The 18,008-nt window shown below is 32.9% G+C and overlaps 3 protein-coding genes across 11 annotated transcripts; 2 read left to right on the top strand and 1 right to left on the bottom strand.

Moving 5' to 3' along the window:
* Positions 1-2,720: 2,720 nt before the first annotated feature.
* On the top strand, positions 2,721-8,000 carry LOC126876636 (katanin p60 ATPase-containing subunit A-like 2). 7 transcript variants are annotated; one of them, XM_050639535.1, is made up of 7 exons: positions 2,721-4,341; positions 4,766-4,955; positions 5,045-5,333; positions 5,477-5,678; positions 5,737-5,867; positions 6,063-6,262; positions 6,413-8,000. In XM_050639535.1, exons 1-7 carry the CDS (start codon positions 4,338-4,340, stop codon positions 6,771-6,773), a joined length of 1,377 nt encoding a protein of 458 aa, XP_050495492.1. In that variant the 5' UTR covers positions 2,721-4,337; the 3' UTR covers positions 6,774-8,000. The 7 variants fall into 7 exon arrangements, with proteins under 7 accessions (XP_050495492.1, XP_050495493.1, XP_050495494.1 ...); XM_050639540.1 differs by having other exon boundaries at positions 2,722-4,622; XM_050639534.1 differs by having other exon boundaries at positions 2,722-4,341; positions 4,415-4,955.
* LOC126876639 (survival motor neuron protein-like) lies at positions 7,930-9,216 on the bottom strand (the record flags this gene model as incomplete). The annotated part of the gene is made up of 4 exons (XM_050639542.1): positions 7,930-8,106; positions 8,175-8,254; positions 8,375-8,672; positions 9,060-9,216. Coding segments are annotated over 4 exons (594 nt in total), but the record flags the coding sequence as incomplete, so codon positions are not given.
* Positions 9,217-14,387: 5,171 nt separating this feature from the next.
* Positions 14,388-17,419, top strand: LOC126876638 (adrenodoxin-like protein 2, mitochondrial). Of its 3 annotated transcripts, none has more exons than XR_007694394.1 (4): positions 14,388-15,898; positions 16,029-16,219; positions 16,314-16,426; positions 17,087-17,419. XR_007694394.1 is itself a non-coding variant. In XM_050639541.1 (3 exons), the coding sequence occupies exons 1-3, from the start codon at positions 15,750-15,752 to the stop codon at positions 17,095-17,097; spliced, it is 273 nt and encodes a 90-aa protein (XP_050495498.1). In that variant the 5' UTR covers positions 15,384-15,749; the 3' UTR covers positions 17,098-17,419. The 3 variants fall into 3 exon arrangements, 1 of the variants encoding a protein (XP_050495498.1); XR_007694395.1 differs by having other exon boundaries at positions 15,355-15,898; positions 16,029-16,165; XM_050639541.1 differs by lacking the exon at positions 16,029-16,219 and having other exon boundaries at positions 15,384-15,898.
* The last annotated feature ends 589 nt before the right edge of the window (positions 17,420-18,008 follow it).

Consider the following 18,008-nt stretch of genomic DNA (forward strand, 5'->3'; position numbering starts at 1 on the left):
TTTACATATTAGCCAATGATTCACGGCAAAAGCGTCGACTGTAAAAATATTTGTAGTTGCAATAGCAACAAGTATGTTTTCTCAAATAGAAAATATTGGGAGCGTACACGCTGGCAAAACAATTCATGAATAGCTCGTCCTCTGCTTGTTATTTGTTTCGATACTGTTAGCAAACAAATTCATGAAACATACTGGTATAGCGTAAAATGAACATAAAAGTTTTGCGTACACTTGAGAGCTGAACTTTGGTTGTTATACGTATATTATACATATACGCATACAGTTATGTATATATATATATATATATATATATATATATATATATATATATATATATATATATATATATATATATATATAGAAAATTCCTTAGAACTTTGAGCTTAATAACATATTAAAATCATTAACATTAAGGAGGTGAACTTTACTTACCAATTACCAAAGTTTCTTCCGCCAAATAATACATAAAAATTGAATAAGATAATGTAACTAGTTTTAACTTTTTTTTGTGTTATAATTTGAATCACTCGATTTATCCGACTGAGGATGGTCGATCGCAATCTCAATTTATACGTATTCTCATCGCATGAAATAGATCACATGAGGGATTTTCAAAAGTCGATGGAATATTAATCGCGATTAATTATTTGTAGGTGTATTCTGTGCGGCTAAAGCAATCACCTAATGAATTATTGAGTACCAGGAATGTTAGCGGTAAACAGGATTGCGGCTATGAATGATTCTCTAATGTCTATATTAGAGATGAATTTGATAATTTATCCTCATAATATGCAATCCGCTTTTAAGTGGAAATCATAATTAACAATTTCTGTTTGATTAAATATGAAGAGCAGATAAATCGATACGCTTAAATCAATATTAGAATTTCTTAACATTTTTATCAAATATTTTAGCACTGTAAAAGCGTCGTAGTAGAGAAATATTAGGTTGTTTTAAAAGTTTCTTTCGTTTTATAAGATAGTAATAGATGTACAACATTTTTCGTTTTATATTATTTTATTGAATTACGTGTGATCCACCTTTTTCCAATTTAATGTAAAATAATATAGAATAACATAAAACAAAATATGTTGTGCATCTGTCATTTCTTTATAAAACGAAAGAAACTTGGGACAACCTAATAGGAATTTACTTTTATTATCCATTATAAAAATGGATTGTTAATCCTCTAGGAGATACGAACAATATAATTGCAATTAATAAGGAATAAGCTAGCATAACTTAAACCAGCTTTTGCAGAAAGCTATTAGCTGAAGATGTTTATTAAACAATGACAACATGAATTTTCTTAAGTACCCCATTTGGTACTTAATCTACTTCGTAAGTACTGTGTGTCCTAGCCTTCAAAGGATGCAATTTTAACCAGAATGTTTCACATTACTTACCCGTATTATTTCCTTGTAATATAATTTATATTTACATTATCTACGTTACGTTACATTCTACGCGTTAATGTAATGTGATTTTTATTTCTAATCGAAGTTATTCAAAATTTGTACTATCTCAATAAAAAATTAACAGCCTGCAAAAACTTCACAGAAGCATTAGTATCTTCGAAACTATTTAATTCAAATGGCTAATATTCTTTAACAATATGCACTCGACGACGTTTATCGAGAGAAGTATGTGGCGTAATAGTTAAACTTTCAATTCATATACATATATCGTTTATGAAAAAGTAGTCATTCTGCTTTTGTGATCTGTGACACACTATAAATTCTCATAAGCTAACTAACGCGTAATCTTCTGTAACGTATTAATATAATATAGGTATGTATATCTCGACTTTGAGCAACCAATTGGTGCTAAATAAGCTTTAGTACATACTTCTTACACGTAACAAAAGACCAGTTAACATCTCTGCTCTTAAAAGAAAAACGAAAGAAGCTCTGAAAAGCTGCAGAGTTCAGGTCGAATAACACCAGCTCAGATAAATGACCCTCTAACTTACCTTTGTCCTCATCGACGTCAGTGATTTTAAAGCTAGTTATAAAGTGCACTTCTCAGCCAGCGTCCACGGCAGTCAATATTATTTAACGGGTCTTAACGCGATGTAAAAAGGGAAAAAGGAGGAAAGAGGGAACAGGGAAGCAAAGAGAAGAAACGAATTTTTCATTTTCTCGAAACTGGATCAAGTTTCAGGCTGCTCGCCAAAGAGTCTGTAGCTAACGAGACAAGATTAGACAAACCACGCTTTAAAATTGCCACAGAACTATAATAATCCTCGAAATCAATACGATTCGTCGATCCATCGCCTGATTAAAAAATGAGATAGGATGAAGCTCACTAGTCGGCCTTTGAACTTTCAATAGCGCTTACGGCTCGTATACTCTAGTTTGAATGCTACAATGTAAGCCAAGTCAGCTGTAACTAGCGTTCGCGTGATTGTCGCTATCTATTATTCACGCGTTACACGTTCACCAGACAAACGCGTCTACCGGTTGACATTGTTTTCTGTCCTGAGTTTCAAAGCAATTATGTTGCTTCGTGTAATCAAATCTCGCCAAACTAACGATAAGTTCTTGTTTGATCTTACACAGTTATTAAAACTATACAAGTTAAACCAATCTAGCCTAAACAAGTAATGTCGTTATATATTCTTTTTTAAATCTATATATTGTTTAATAAATCCTGGTTAGGATATAGTTAGCCATATAGCCAACTGGATATTATTCAAAAATTATTCAAAATTCGCTTGATTGATTCACGGCCCGAGACACTTGGGTCATGCCATTTTGGTAATGGACGAAAATGGCAGAAGGAAGAACGACCGTTTTTTTTCATATTTCTCTTTCCCCGGGAAACGAAAGAATGCCCGAGCACCTTGTTTCATTTCTTCTCGACATCAATTTCAATCTTTTTAAACGAAATATAATCTGAACGATGAAAAGTTCATTCAAATAATGCTCCGCGCCAGACACTCACGAAAATTAAGAAGAAACACGGAAAATTCGCGAATAAAACGGATTTCTTTGTCCCAGTGAGATAATAAATCTCGTACACGTATTGGTTTTTAAAATCAATATATCCACCAATGTGCACTCGTTTAACAAGGGTGATGGAACGTGCCAAAAATCTCTCAAGAGAGTCTTGGCAACGGAAGAGTCGAAAATGTCACAATTATGAATGAAAAATTCGAATAGTTGCTGATTTTACAGTCGAAACCGATAAAGAACTCCAGATATTCCCCCAATTATTTTACAATAAATTCGCGAAAATGATCGATTGCTGACGTCATTGTATTCTAGAAAGATTGTAAAACGATAAGAATTTATTGAAAAAACTTATATTCGATGATAACACTTCTAATAAGAGTACTAAGAGGAGCGATTCTGTACTCACCTTCCTGCCTCGAAGTACCGAACGCAATTAACCGTCCGCCCAGGATGGAACCGTTCGGAACTTTTGTAAGTCACTGCACGGCCGCTGCTTATGGTGGAAATGTAATAGATATAAGTACAGAGCTCGTGAGCGAACTAAAAACGCGATAGAGAAGTAGAGAGAGGATGTTCCGTCCTTGTCTAATGACGCGCACTTGTACAGGAAATATGTAACAGCGGTATACGAGCAGCGTCAGTGTCCACTAGTGTGCATGCCTGATTAAACAAGGACAGGAAGTATCTATACATGGTGTTCTCTTTCTATTTCCATGTTGCATCCATCTTACTATACAGTACACACACTCAGCTATTCTATCATTATATTTGTGCGTTGCTTATGTGTGAACCAAACATTTCCATGACAACAAATCGTTTGTCTCTTGTTTGATGCTCGGTTTTCAACAGAGTTGAAAGAATTTTTTAAGAGAAACGCAATGGACGGGTTGTTTTTAAAGCAATAAACGGAAATTCTCGTATGCATTGAGAAACGATAGGCGATTTGAAAGTGTCACTATGAACGGTGATTTATCGATGCAAGGTAGTATGAATAAGATATTTTATAATCTGCGAAAAAAGGTAAGGAATATTCTAGATTTTAGATTTTAGAATTTCCACGTGACAGACGAGTGTGTTTTGTTATTTGATTTGTAATATTGCTGCAGTTCTCTTAATAGCTGTTCGTTTCATGCGATACTCGCACATAGTATCTATGACTTTTGCTTCTAACAATTTTTATAATTAGGCTGTATCAAATATTTTTAACGTTCGTGTTTCATGAAAAATCATGTGTAACTCGTTGAATTCGCAAATGTAACAAAAAATTACATGAAAAACCTTATATTATTGTAATGAAAAAATAATTATATTAGGAGGAGAGTCGTATTTCGGAACGTCATCGGAACATATTACACCTTGTATGTGATTATTTGGAACACAATGGGTGAGTATATTATAATTAAAATATATTCCTAGTTCCAATTCTTTTGAATAGTGTCAGTGACCAATCGAAATAGAAATCAGTGGACATCATGGAGAGAGAAGGCGAAACCAAATTTGAAAATTCGACATCGGTAATTCAGTAGTTAAGAATAACTCAATCGATTATGTAGATTAACTAGTTATAAACAAATATATGAAGTATAAATTCAAATTATTCTTATCCATCTAAAAATTGGAAATTAAAAAGCAGAAGACAAGAAATTATCTTCGAGGATTTATATAGTAAATACATTCTTTTGCCTGTCTTACCTAGAGATAAAACAGTTGTTTGATGGTTATCTTATAGTGTTCAGTCATTGCGAAAAATATTTTTAATTAGTTAAAAACTATAATTAATTAAAAACTACATTTTTTTATGTATATAGACGTTAGCGATGTATTATTCCGGGAAGCTCGTCTATCTCCCGAACATCGGGTTTGCGACAACATCGATTTGGAAATTATCGTTGCAGAGTATGAAAATTATTACAAGATGAAATTTCAAAAATATCCCATATTGTGTAAGAAAATAACTGGAAGGGAAATGACGAGGGAAGTGACAAATGCAAGCAAAACGTAAGAATTTAAATTATTTAACGATATTAAACGGTATTCAACGTATTCAACGTATCGTATTCAACGTATCGTATTACAATATGATCCAGTGTTTGTAGAAGTATTGAGACAAAAGCCAAATCTGTTAGTAAACAAGCGAGAAGTGAGCCTGTGAAAGAGACGAATCTACAGCAGAAGATAACTGATGACAATACGAATCATATTAATCTCGCAATGACAGTGACGTCAATATTCCCCAATGAGAATGATGGACGTTCATCAGAAGAGCTATTTAACGTCCCAATGGAACAATCCATGCAATCGAAGATATTGAAATGCGTTGAAAAGCTTTATTCAGATAATCCGGAATTACGAAAGATTGCTGAGGACATCTCATGCGTAAGTTATTTTCGATTAATATACGTATCGTAAAGCTTTTAAACGATAAAATTCCCGTCGATAAACCGTCCAACGTATATCGACGATGACGTGATTTCAGTAACGCTTCAAATATCAAATTACGTAACACTTACTTAATATAGAGAAGACGCCATTTTATCTTTGTATCGTCACAGGAGATCATAGTAAACAAATTAAATGTACATTGGGATGACGTTATAGGCCTAGAGGAATGTAAAACCGCTGTTAAGGAGACCGTTGTGTATCCCCTTAAGTATCCTATCTTTTTTGATGGCCCGTTTTCCCCCTGGAAAGGTATTTTGCTGTACGGCCCACCTGGTACAGGTAAGATACTCGTATTCTTTTCATTTCTGTACGTGTTTACAAGAAATATACAAAACAGGGAAAACGAAGTTAGCGAAGGCAGTCGCGACAGAATGCCATTGCACCTTTTTTAACATAACTGCCAGCTCATTGGTCAGCAAATGGAGAGGCGATTCCGAGAAGTATATACGTGTAAGTTGCTTTGTCTATGTAAGTTTCTTTGTTCCTTTGTCTATGAAGGAGAGATTCTAGGTATAAAAAGATTTGATTTTATTTTTCGTCATTTATATATAAATAGAATAGTTGTTTGGAAAACGAAATGATATCATATTCGTGATGAGGCAATGAATTTAAGGAATTTCGAATATAATATTTAATGAATAATACATTTGTTAAACTGAACAGGTTTTATTTGAACTTGCCTATAGTCATTCGCCTACAATTATTTTTATCGACGAGATTGGCTGGATCGCCACAAATAAAGGAGACTGTATATTGTCTGAACCTGCAAAGAGATTCAGATCAGAACTTCTTTCTAGATTGGATGGATTAGTGTCTAATGAGAATTCTAATGTAGTTCTTCTGGCTACAACTAATTCCCCTTGGTACGTATATCACGTTATTTCAATGTTTTCTAAGTAGAAAATATCGTAATATTTCTCCAAATTCCAAATATGTTATTGTGTTGTTTGAAGTATTCCTTCATTATTATTAGTATAATAGAACGATAATATTTATTGTAAATATGTTATTAGGGGCATTGATGCAGCTTTACTCAGGCGTCTCGAAAAGCAAATATACGTATCATTACCCAATGAAGTTGCTCGACTTGGTATATTCAAATTATACCTTAGCAACCACTTATTAGAAAATACAGATACTGTAAACCACATAGTAAAATGTACTGAAAGATATTCTTGTGCAGATATAAAATTGCTTTGTAAGCAAGCGTGGCTACTAGAAATAAGCCCGATATGGAGGAGACTTGAAAAGAAAGAAACACCTGTTACCACTTTGAAATATGAATTAAAAAGTTATGAAATATTAGCAAAATTGTTAAAAAAAATGTCACCTACAGTTATGCAAATAGATAAATATGATACGTGGAACAAATAAATACGCAATCGTAAGGACAGATATTGAAAAATATAAATAAATGGATTATCGTTCGAGAAATCATTCGCATGTGTGTGCATGTGTGTGCGCGCACGCGCTATAGGCTAAGTTTAAAATGTTCGGTTGTATTATATCCTTGTATTATATATGTCGGAGATGAAAGGAAAACCGGAGCCTTCCCTTTGCAATTTTGAGGAAGCCTTCTAATGCTTTAGCCTAGATTTTATCATAACTGTAATTAAGCAATTGTCATTTGTAATTGTTTGATATTTGTGAAAGCGAAAGTGGGTTCGAGGTGACAACTGGTCGCTGAACGTAGCCACGGTCACGGGATAAACGTTTTGCCTGACGAAGGTGTGGATCGGTTGTATTGTTCTCCCTAGAAATCACATAGAATTGTACTTTAGAGATGTCGATATAATGGGACACACGTTGTATTAGGAATCAATCTCCAGACAGAAACTGCCTAGTAACGGCGTTTGAATCTTTCTCGATGTTTCCAAAGAGTATACAACAAACTTTTGACAGAAATTGCCTAGCAACAACGATTGGAACCTTCTCGATGTTTCCAGCGAGCATATAACAAACAAATGCAATCGTATAGCGAAAAAGATTTTCATCAGATATTCATTCGTGTGATCACCTTGGAAAGTGATACATCGAGCAATTTACCGAGTGTCTCAGCAATTGTAGTTTGTGTTTAAAATTATTCTACACATAGTAAAGAGTTATCCTGTTGACCGTGGATTCGTTTGAACCCCGGAACATTGTTAATAGCGTTAATTAAATTCATTATTCGTGAAACTTATCAATCGTTAATCTCATTATACGTTAAATTCATTATTCGTAAGACATATTATTCGTTCCTCTTATTGTTCGTTAAACTTATTAATCTTTAATCTAATTATTAGTTAAACTTATCGTTTGTTAATCTTATTATTTATTAAACTCATTATTCATAATATTTTGTAAAACCTTGTTTATTCGCGTAAATATATTCTCTGTTTCGTAAAACAATGGCTAATTCAAACGAAGGATCATTACGCGCCTTAAATCCTAATGATAACCCGACATATATATGTGAGTGTATTTTATCAAAAATATGTTTTTTATGTTTTCTTATCTTAGTAATTATTTTTAAAAAAGTCTTAAAGTCTTATATGAAAATAAAGCTGTTCTTTATTTCAAATAATTGAAGTAAATAAATACAATGAGTTTTATATTTTATTATATCTTATATTATTGTTATATTGTTATTGAAAAAATTGATATAATCAACAGTTCTTCCTGTTCTCTTGATTGTTTCTTGCTTGTTTCAAACCATGGTAATAACCTACAAAAGAAATAACATAGTCCATTGAAAATTTAATATACAATAAAATACTTATATGAAATAATTACCTGTGTAATATACCATGTAACCACTAATATACCATGACATCAACATACTTGAAAGTGCGTCTGTATCATTATCTGGTAATCTAGTACATTTTATTAAAATTTCGTATTTTTTTTCCAAATAAAATGTTAAACTTATTCCAAATTACTTATTAATATTAGAAGTATTCAGCATTCCATTAGAATTTTTAAATTGTACTTACTTGGCCATTAATTGTGGTGGTAAAGGAGGTGCAGGTGGCATTATATCAGTCATCGAATTGAAAGATGGTCCCGGTATGAAGTGATGTTTATACGCATTTGCTTCTTCAGAGTCACAATCCATTTTTTCTACATTATATTTTTTCGAATTTACATTTGTAGAAAAATTAGTCTCACAAGTCTCATCGTTCTCTTCATTGAATTTCTCTTCCAAAGCTTTCTTTTGTTGTGCTATTTGACTTTGCAAACCTTCTGATTCTAAAAGAGAACTCAATTCGACTTTCTGTGTATTACCATAGCCTAAACACAGAGTAAAAGAAATTTTTGTCATTTAATAGAATGACTGAGTGCCATTCGGTTACTGTCCTTACAGGCAATGTATTAGAATTTCCCGTGCATAAATGTATATGTATAAATGTTTGCCTTGATATATGTAGTAATAATCACTCGTCTAATGAGGAGAATTATATTCCAAGCAGCTAATAATGAACAATAAGTAACATGCATGTTTATGGTTCATGACCCTATATCCCACGGGTCTCCCCATAGACATTGACAGGTACTCCTGCCCAGTTAAGGACCTGCTGAATGACACTGTGATAGACTATGCGAAAGCCTTTACTTCATATATATATGTATTTTTAGTACATTTCTTAATTGACATAACCATCATGCTAAAGGTATTACCTACAAATTTTACAACACACGTGCTGTTGAGGTTATTCGGTGTGTAAACAGAGAAAACACGTGGATAAATTGTAAGGTAGAAAATATATTTAAATAGAAGTGTAATAAGTAAAAATACAATTTGAGCTGGTCCAGATCCGCACGCTAGCTGTGTTACCTAATAACTGAAAAACCCCGAAGCCAACGTCGCCTGTCTACTGTTTATGGCCTGACTTCGTCGCAGTCTTTTGTCTACACGCTGTCGATGGCTTCAGTGCTTGAGAAAACTAAAAAAGACCAGATGTAGAGTTTTCTTAGAAGTGAACTTCAACACCCTCCCTAAAACTCTACATCCCTACAAACAATTATCTCAAATTTACAAATTATCTCTTAATATTTTCTAACTCTTGTCGTAAATATCTGAAAATTAATTTGTCAATGCCTTCTCAAGTACATTTGCCAGCCGCCTTTCTCTTTTCCATACAAATTAATTTATTACACAAAAAAAAAAAAAAAAAACTAGAAGACTAAACAGATCATGTAGAGTTTTTCCTCTTTTTGTTTGAGAAGTAATAATCACTTCGACACCCTCCCTAAAAACTCTACATGTTTACAAACAATTACATCTTAATATCTTTTTTACTTTTCAAACCTAACTTTTTCCTTAAATATTCAAATCTCGGTTTTGGCAATGCCTTTGTACATATATCCGCCAATTGCTCTTCGCTTGTTACATACGTTATATCAATTTCGCCTCTATTGTATAAATCTCGCAAGAAATGATATCTTACGTCAATATGCTTACTTCTTTGATGGAATTCTGGATTCTTAATTAATTTCACGGCACTAGTATTGTCTACACATAGCATATACTTAAGGATCTCTAATTTACATTCAAGAAATATTTTCTTTAGCCACATAATTTCTTTCGCTCCTGAGGCTGCACTGACATATTCAGCTTCGGTCGTAGATAAAGCTATACATTGTTGTCGCTTACATTGCCATGTGATGGCCGCATTCGCATACTTACATACAACGCCTGATGTCGACTTTTTTGTTTCTTTGTCGCCTGCATAGTCAGCGTCGCTAAAGGTTTCGAGACTGCCTGCTTTTGTATATAAGAGTCCCATGTCTGCGGTCCCTTTTATGTAGCGCAAAATTCGTTTGACTAATTTCCATTGATACTGGTTTGGATTCTCTAAGTGTCTCGCCGCTATATTTATTGCAAAACTAATATCTGGCCTACTTACGGTTTGTAAAAACATTAAGTTCCCTACGGCTTCTCTGTATGGTGCGTTACAATCATTATCGCCTATGTTACTTTCGTTCCAATTAGTCTCGATAGGTGTAGAAACACTGTTTGCCTCATTCATATTAAATTTTTCCAATATGTTTTCGATATACCTACTCTGATGAATGAATATTGAACCATCTTCTAATCTATTAATTTCAAGTCCAAGAAAACTCTTTACTTCTTTCGAACTCGTAATTTTGAATTCTTTATTTAAATCATCGAAGAATTTATCAATTAAAGATTCGTCTGAAGCTGCTACCAGTCCATCGTCTACGTATATGGTCATCAACATTAATTTGTCGTCTTCTGTATAAATATAAAAACAAGGATCTGCGTTACTCTGATAAAATTTTAAGTTCGAGATAAATTTTGTGAAACGTTCCGTCCAACATCTTGGAGACTGCTTTAAGCCATATAGGCTTTTTAGCAATTTACAAACCCGATTTGTACCATCATCATAACCTTTAGGTTGTTTCATATAAATATCTTCTTTCAGACTTCCATATAAGAATGCGGTTTTAATGTCGAACTGTCCGAGGTGTAAATTATTTTTGGCTGCAATACTGAGCATTAATCTAATTGTGTCAAACCGAGCAACGGGACTATATGTTTCATTATAATCTATGCCTTCTTTCTGTGAACACCCTCTTATTACAAGTCGCGCTTTGTATCGTTCCGAGTTGTCCGGATTTAGCTTTATCGTTAAAACCCACCTATTGCTAAGTACCTTCTGATCTTTAGGTTTTTCTACAAGTATCCACGTCTTATTTTCATGGTGCGATTTCATTTCATCATTCATAGCTGTTTCCCATAACTCTTTCTTTTCGGATCTCATCGCTTCGTTAAAATCCACCGGTAATTTTTCCGCCACGTACGTTACTGGGTTACCATAAAAATCGGTTCGTTTGATCTTATCTCTATCTCTCAATTGTCTCATATTGTCGCTAGTTCCATGAGGTTGTTTTTCATGTTCACTCTCTGCACTTTCATACGTACATGCTCTATCGCTCTGCGCACTCACATCTTCGCGCTCGACAATTTTCGGTAAACTTAATTTTACGAATTTCGCATTTTCTAGTTCAGGCTTAAATATTACGTCACGGCTTAATATTACATTTTTTACTGTTGGCACGTACACTCGATACCCTCGTCCGTCATCTAAATAGCCTACCAAATATCCTTTGTTAGCCTTTTTGTCAAGTTTTGTCCTTTTCTCCGCAGGTATGTGAGCAAAGCACTCAGTACCGAAAACCCTAAACTTTTCTAAATTCGGCGGTTTCCCGTACCACAGTTCATATGGTGTTTTCTTATCTTGTCTTGTCGGCCCCGTCTTATTTATGACATGTACTGCTGTGTTCATGGCTTCGGCCCATAAGAACAGCGGTAGATTTGGTTTCGAATATAGCATCGACCGACCTGCCTCTACTATTGTTCTATTTTCCCTTTCTGCGACACCATTCTGTTCAGGAGTGTATGGGACGTTAATCGTGTGCCTAATTCCCTGACTTCTTAAAAATTCTTTGACTTCTTTATTTTGGAATTCTTTCCCTCCATCACTATGAATTTCTTTAATTTTATCCTTAAATTGATTTTCAACTTCTAGGCAAAAGGTTTTTAGTTTTTCAATTACTTCTGACTTACGTCGTAAGAAGTAAATCTTTGTGAATTTCGAAAAATCATCTTTAAATGTCAGAAAATGCAGTTTCTTGCCTAATGACTCGACTTCCATAGGTCCACATACATCCATATAAATAATTTCGCGAGGTTTAGTCGCCCGATTGATTTTCTCGTGAAAACTCGATCTGTGCTGTTTCCCGTACTCGCAACCTTCACAGAAAAAGTTATTATCCTCTACAACTTTCATATTTGAATTCTTTAAGAATTCTTTAACATGTCTGATGTTCTGATGACATAGCCGTTCGTGCCATAACTGCAATGTGTCCGCGTTTGACTCCGCTCTATTGCTAAAATTACAAACTGACGGTATGATAACTCGCATATCTACTTTATACAAATTTCCGATAACAGAACCTCTTGCTATTATTTTCTGATTTTGTAAAAATATGCAATTGGTCCCTTCCTTTGAAATACAAAAATCTATGCCCCTTCTTGCGACAGATCTAATCGAAAACAGATTTCTTTTCATACCTGGTACGTATAGAACATCGTTCATTGTACATGTTACCCATTTGCCGTCCACAAAAGTCTCTACTCTGATTTTTCCTTTGCCGCACGCATCCATGAACGGACCATCGCCGATCTCTATCTTCACCGTGTTATCGAATTCTTCGAAAACGCTGAACCATTCCCGTCGTCCTGTCATGTGATCCGTAGCTCCTGAGTCGATTATCCAAACATCAGCGTTTGCCGTTTGTATCGCTGAGGTACTTCCTAATAGACCAATTCCGCTGTGATCCCGATTTTGGTTTCTAGGTTCCTGGTTGTCTCTATTGTTGCTTCTTTTGTTATTTTTAAAACAGTTTTTGCTGGTGTGGCCTTTCCTTTTGCATATAAAGCATCTAAAGCAATCCTTCTTTAGATGGCCAACTTTTTCACAGTTAAAGCAACTTGGTCCTTGTTTCTCGTATTCACGTTTACTTGACTGCTTCTGCTGTTCCCTTTTATAATTATTACCTTTTGTTACCAGTGCCACCGATGTTTCCTGGTCGTCTTTCTTCCATCTAATTTCTTCCGTCATCAGCCTGGTACTAAGCCTGTCTAAGGTCTTCTTTTCTTCTTCCACGGAATCCCACGCACTGTGAAAATGATCGAATTTGTTTGGTAACACCGATAAAATGCGTGTTATCAGCATTTTCTCGCCAATTTCACTCCCAAGGACTTTCATCTTCGCCGCTATGAGTTCCAACTTTGATAGGTTGTAAGAGACATTTTCAGATTCTTCCCATTTAAAATCGAAGAACTGCTTCTGGACCATATTTAAATTCTCATCCGACTTCATGTCATATACTGTATTCAGCTTTTTCCACATTTCATGTGCCGTCGTGCAACATAAAAGAAGATCCAACGGTTTCTTTCCTACTGAGGTCACGATTAATTTTCTCGCTAATCGATCTGCTTTCAAAAATCTTCCACGAGCGATTTCTTTCTCCGCGCTGTTACCTGGATGACAGAAATTCCCTTCACACACGTTGATCAGGTCGTCATCTTCCTCCAAAAGTGTACGCATAACAAAACGCCACTGGAGCCAATTTCCTTCGCCGCCTAATATCTCGACCTTCGCACTTGCTGATTCCATTTTAGCACTATCCCTTATTTTACTAAGCACAACACTTTAACAATTTATTCATTTCACGTTGCTACCTTGCAATTTACAGCCCTGGGCCCATAACCTGTTGAGGTTATTCGGTGTGTAAACAGAGAAAACACGTGGATAAATTGTAAGGTAGAAAATATATTTAAATAGAAGTGTAATAAGTAAAAATACAATTTGAGCTGGTCCAGATCCGCACGCTAGCTGTGTTACCTAATAACTGAAAAACCCCGAAGCCAACGTCGCCTGTCTACTGTTTATGGCCTGACTTCGTCGCAGTCTTTTGTCTACACGCTGTCGATGGCTTCAGTGCTTGAGAAAACTAAAAAAGACCAGATGTAGAGTTTTCTTAGAAGTGGTAACCACTTCAACACGTGCCATTGTTTTCGTAAATTTTTGATATTATAGCTTCATAAGTTTCTCCATCCTCTGAGTATATTGCACGAGAAGGTGCTCCTATGATCCATTTCTATAGAGAGAAGATGTGTATACAAATAAATATAAGTAAATAGCAAAATAAAATAATTTGCTTCTTAATCAATATATTTAATAATATTCTGTATCAAATTTGTAATATTCTATCAAAATCACAACCTTGTGTAATTTACTTGCGTGTTTAGGCTGCTTAAGATTTTGTAGGTTTTCTTTCGGTTGAGAATTTCCAACATCCATTCCCATTCGCTTGATAACTTCTTCTTTTGCTAAATATATTGCTTTATCATATGCTTCTATTAATGCACTATCATCCCAAACATTATCATTGGCTGAGTCTGTATCTTTTTGAGATAGCAAATTATACGTTATTAATATTGATACAAGTATTTTATTATCAAACTATTGCAAATTATCATATATGTCATTTTTCAAAAATTGACTAAAAGGTAGTGGATACTGTTAATTACTATTATGCTAAGATCTTGTACTAAAATAATGTTAAAACCATTACGTTTCCATTACCATACATACGTTTCCATTTCCTCGTATAAAAAGAACATTCATATCATCTGCCATTTTAAAATAACATCATTTAAATATTGAATTTGCTTCTGAAATATTAATTTGTCTCATTTCTTTAACTCTAACACATTGTAAACAATGATGACATTATACCAACTATAATACTAAAAATCTATTCCCCATTCATTCGAAAGATTATTTTTTGAAGCAAGGTTAACATTGAATGTTCCCAAACTTCAATAACTGTACTTTACTTTCTTTACAATATCTAACAATATATTAGAATACTATAAAAAAATATTGTATGCACAAGAAACTGTTTATAGCGAAATAGCAAAAGAATTAATCACATATTATAACTAAAACGAGATTGTTAAGTAGATTATATTATACTGCATATGCGTTAGTGTTTCAGCTGGTAAATATAGTTTTTATATCTGAAGATAAATAAGATTTAATTCTATAAAATTGCATAATGAATTATACATCTATCTATTACTATTCGTATTTCCCCTTAGTTGTATGTTGTCAATAGCATCAATCACGAACATATAAATAAATATAGAAGAAACCGTTCGGAAATGGAAAGGGAAAAATGAACATGGAAGACAAGAAAGTTTTCTTCAGGTTTAGCGTATGCGTGATACGCTTTGAATGTCTCAGATAAAGATAAAGATACTCTGCTCATTTCTATTTGTTCCGCAGAACGAGAAATTTGTTGTCTTTCATATTGGTTTTTACGATTCAATTTTTGGGCAGTTTTCCCTAGCGAGTGTCGGTTCCTGTTTGATATAACCAGACCGTAATTTATACAGATATGTATTATAGATATATATTTGTAAAACTGAAATCAGATGAAATAAATGTTGCCTGAGGTTTTAAACGTTTAATAAAAACAATATTTCATTTGAAAAAAATGTAAGATATGTAAAATTACACATTGATCATTTTGCTGGTCTTGTATCATAAAACGTGTGGCCCGAAGAGCACGTGTCCGGTAGAGATACGTCACTTGTGTTAGGAATCGTTTTATAACCTATCACAGTAAAGGAACGTCCCAGTATAGCAGCCGAAGAATGCAGTGGAAGTTTTTGTACAAAGTACAATTGATCTACAATTGATATTTTCCGCAATACTTATCTGGTGTTCAGTCAGGGTGTCCCATACTCATGATATTTATGACAGTGGAATGGCGTTAGTAAATCAATTACAAAAATTTTCGAGATCAATTCTCGGTATTGCATCAAATTATTCAAAATATACAAGCAACACAACGTTGCCCTTTTTGCAGGCAACAAGAGGAATATCGACCACGCAACCACTTTCAGAAAAACAAGAGTAAGTGATACAAATTTTCTTGTGCTTTCCTTCTTTTTTTAATAGAATTTCAGTACTTGCCTTCCAATATAAAATTGGTGTCAAAATAATAATGCTAATAATAATGTCTAAGAAATTTTTCTCTTTGTAGGAGTATAACATCTAGAAAAATAACATAGTATTAATAGAATAGTATTAATAAGAACAACATTGACAGTGAACAACTAAAAATATAACACTGTTATAAATATATGATATACGAATTTTATTTATGTATTATTAAGACAAGTATATCTTATTTTTAAATTATTTCTATTATCATAAGTGATACATATAATTAAGGTATAATTAAGAGAAGATTAATTGAAGAAACACAAAAAGTAAAGAAAATAATTATATTGAAATAATTTTTATCTTTCATAAATATTATTTTCAGAGTAAATATAACGTTTGTTAAAGCAAGTGGAGAGAGAATCAAAGCAAAAGGGAAAGTAGGAGATACTATATTAGACATAGTAGTAAATAATGAAATTGATTTAGGTGGATATGGTATGTTTTAAAGAAGCATAATTTACTTAATTTAAAATAAATAATTTTGAGGTAGAAAATATTTGAAAATTTTCATTTTTATCAAGTTTAATATTCTTATTATTTTTAACTTTTGATACTTTATTATATAAGTATGTTGTAATCTTAAAATATAATTGATATAGGTGCTTGTGAAGGAACATTAACTTGTTTAATATTTTCGAAAGAAGTTTATGATGCACTTCCTGACAAACCAACAGATGAAGAATTAGACATGTTGGATTTAGCATATGAATTAACAGATACGTTATAATCAGTAATATTAATAATCAGTATCAAATCATTCACATTATTAATTCTATTACCTTTTAATATTTTATAAAGTGAATTTTTCTATTCAAATTTATGTAAAAACAGGTTAGTATTGGGTATTTCGAAATCTGCATCTCAATGTAGAATTTCAAATCGCTATCTCTGAATACTACGAAACTGAAATTATAATAAATTTTCATAGTTTTTTATTTATGACCCTATAATCATTACAAATCTATGTTGGAATTAGCATATTTACAATGTTGATTTTCAAATGGATAAATAGAAATCTTATTGTGTATTAGTATTAATTTGTATAGCAATAAATATATTTATTGACATATTCAGTTATATAATATTTAATTTCAGGTCACGGCTAGGCTGTCAAATAGTAATGTCTAAGGAACTAGATGGAATTGAGGTAAGAGTTCCATCAACAATTAATGATGCAAGAGCATAACTGAAATTATCTATAGGTTTTTGAAAATTTGTATACAATGTTATACATCTCTTGTTAAAAAACCCTTGTTATAATTATTAAAATATTGGTATTAAAAAAATATAATAAAGAATCTTGTGTTTAAATGTGAAGCTTATATATATACATATGTTATAGTATAATTGCAATTTTGATATTTGTACATTGCCATTGTAAAAAGCCTATCCAATTATGAAGAAAATATATCTTTTATTTTTAATATACAGGGTGTCAATTTTAAAACGTTCATCTAAATTATTTTCGTTACTATTAAAGATAAGAAGAAATTACTAAGGAAGACTTAAATGGTTTTAAGATGTGTACTTGGTTATGATAAAAAAGACTCTTGTGGAATAAATTTTGCAACTTCTGAAAGATTAGATAAAAGCTTAGAACCTAAAAAATAATTTGAAATTAATTTCGTTTAGATATACTGTTTGATTTCTTAGCTATGGGCAAGTTTAAAAGATCATCAAACTCATGGTCAACAAAACAACAGAAATGTACATGCAATGCTTTTTCGTTTCACAACAAGTTATCTGACACTATCATCATTTTCGTGGCACATGCAACATTATCGATTCAGTATAGTAATGTTTTGGATTAAAACAAATGTCTCGACATTGGAGCAAAATATTTCAACCTTTAAGGACTAAAATTAAAACTTATGAGTTTGTTTATAATTTTAATGGATTTTATTAATATTGTGTTTACTGGTTTATTAATTACAAGAAAGTTTGTAAAAGACTGAAGTTTTACGTAAAAAGTACAAATATTCTTTTAACAAAATTAGTCAAATCACATCATTATTTA

This window comes from Bombus huntii, unplaced genomic scaffold (assembly GCF_024542735.1).
Source record: "Bombus huntii isolate Logan2020A unplaced genomic scaffold, iyBomHunt1.1 ctg00000088.1, whole genome shotgun sequence".
Classification (NCBI taxonomy): Eukaryota; Metazoa; Arthropoda; class Insecta; order Hymenoptera; family Apidae; genus Bombus; species Bombus huntii.